The sequence below is a fragment of the Monoraphidium neglectum genome (assembly GCF_000611645.1).
Source record: "Monoraphidium neglectum strain SAG 48.87 unplaced genomic scaffold scaffold04651, whole genome shotgun sequence".
In the NCBI taxonomy this organism is placed as follows: Eukaryota; Viridiplantae; Chlorophyta; class Chlorophyceae; order Sphaeropleales; family Selenastraceae; genus Monoraphidium; species Monoraphidium neglectum.
This window is the reverse complement of record NW_014008978.1, coordinates 2,019-4,081: the sequence shown is the minus strand read 5'-3', so window position 1 is coordinate 4,081 and position 2,063 is coordinate 2,019. Positions and strand designations below refer to the sequence as shown.

General features: G+C 63.8%; 2 protein-coding genes across 2 annotated transcripts in view; both read right to left on the bottom strand.

Annotated features, from left to right (window-relative positions):
* Positions 1-482: 482 nt before the first annotated feature.
* Positions 483-716, bottom strand: MNEG_14649 (hypothetical protein; the record flags this gene model as incomplete). Its single annotated transcript, XM_014036880.1, has 1 exon — positions 483-716. A coding segment is annotated over one exon (234 nt), but the record flags the coding sequence as incomplete, so codon positions are not given.
* Positions 717-1,740: 1,024 nt separating this feature from the next.
* Positions 1,741-2,063, bottom strand: part of MNEG_14648 (hypothetical protein) — a gene marked incomplete at both ends in the record, with an annotated part of 1,998 nt that continues 1,675 nt past the window's right edge. The window contains one exon of the mRNA XM_014036879.1: positions 1,741-1,845. Within this exon, the coding sequence (XP_013892333.1) occupies positions 1,741-1,845 (105 nt within the window). The remainder of the gene's footprint in view (positions 1,846-2,063) is intronic.

Genomic DNA, 2,063 nt, shown 5'->3' with positions numbered 1-2,063 from the left:
CACCCCAGCAGCGCCGCGTCGGCCGCCGCCGCGCCGCCGCCGCCCGCGGGCCACTCCAACTTGTATGTTGCGCCCGCGGGGCCGGGGCCCTGGGGCAGCCGGCTGAGGGCCGCGTACCCCCACACGTCGGTGGCGCTGTCCAGCCCCAGCAGCACGCGCTCCAAGGACCCCTGAGGGTTTAGGGAGCAAACGAGAGGGCAGGACGAGAGCCGCGGGCGGTCCCGTCTCAAGGGCGCGGCGTGCAGAGCGCCACACCGCGGCCGGCCCCTTGCAGGGTTTGACCGGCCGGCGGGCCGGCTGCGGTGCGAGGAAGGCCGTGGTTCAATTTGCCATTCCAGCGGTGGTCGCGGCGCCGGTGCGAGGGACGCCATGCGTGGATGAGGCGGCGCAACAGCGCGTCATTCGTAGCACCCCAGCTGAAAGACTGTCCCACACGTCCTCAGCGGCAAGCTCGCAACCAAGGCAAGCGGCCTGTGACTCACCTCAGGCCCGGGCACGAGAAGCAGCTCCCCAGACTTGCCACCCCACTTGGCGCCGCTCGCGTCCGCCCATCGCCGCGCGGCCGGCGGCAGCGCGGAGAGGGCCGCCTGCGCGCCGCCAGCAGGCACCACCAGCACAGGCGTCGCGCCCGCGGCGGCGGGATCGGAAGCGTCCAGGATCCAATCGCCCGCACGGCTGCTGGCTTCCCAGCACCACGCCGTGCTGGACGCTGCCATTGTTGACGCCGCTGCCGTGAGGGCGCGAGCGGAGTGTGAGAGGCGGGACGAGCGGCGCACGGAGCGAGAGGCGAGCCGGAAGGAGCGCAGGGACACCGCGCGCTGGAGGCAGCGCTGAGGGACGTGGCGCATGAGATGAGGGCAGCTTTTCTTATGTTATATGAGGCTGTGCAGTCCTGGCGACACAGCTATGTGTGATCTGCGTGGGAGATCTTGTGTACAGGCTGGCAATTCCGATGTTGATGTGTATGTACAAAATATTAGCCTGATTTGTAAAATTAAGGCGAGATCGTCCGTCAGATGAGCAGTTTTGTCACGCGAGCAGCAGTCCTGGGCTGGATGCGCAGTTGAGTTCATGAGTTCAGTTCACGCAACCCCCCTGGCGTCATGCGCACGACACTCAAAAGGCCGCGCGTCCTGCATCCAACGAGCAGGCAACTGAATAAACCTGAGCTTTGAGATGCTCAGAGCCCCTGCCTGCAAAGCGTGCATGCCCCCCGCAGCGTCGTCAACACTTTCATTCCGCAAGCGGCCACGCTCGTGTGGCGAAAGCAAGGGCACTGATTCGGCCGCCACAGGTGAGACCCAAGTCCCCTGTATGTGACCCGGAGACCCATTCAGCGCAGCAGCATGCTGGTGTTACATGTGTACACAGTCAATTGACCCGCCGTTGGCACCGGCAAAGTACAGTGCACAGGGCGTTTGAAGTTGATGGCGCTCGGGAATGATGGCACAATGCTGTAAGACTGCTCAATACAGCCGATGTGATACCACAGTGTGCTGTCACGCAATCTGGAGCCCAAGAATGGCAGGGTGTGTACTCGAATGGTGCGTACAACGGTTTTTTGCGGTGTGTGAAGCCCACCCTGGGGAATCCTCCACCCAACCAACATTTTGGTGCGGCATGCTGGCTGGTCTACGCTGCTTGCATGTGCAGGTGCTCATTTTTATTGTACACATCAAAGCAAACGGGCCTTGCTGATTTCCAACCCGTCGGTCTATAACGTGAGCCACACCAGACCTTTCAACCGCAGACGCCGCCCCACTCCCAGGGCCCCATGCTGCCTGCCGCGACGTCCGCCCAGCTGCCGAGCGCGTTGTTGAAGGCGGCGGCAGTGGCCAGCGCCATCTGGCAGGGGAAAGGGCGGAAGGGGCCGATTGAGTTGAAAGACTCGGCCTGGATGGTGTTGCTTTGTTTGATTACCCTATGTCGAGCTCGCTGGCTGGTGGTGGCCAGCGAAGAAATGGGAGGCAGCGTTTCCGTGGCGCGGTGCGTCCCGCCTGCCCACCGCTGCAATCCCCTGGCGTCGTCGGCCTGTCAACATCGCCGCGCGATCGCACCAATGC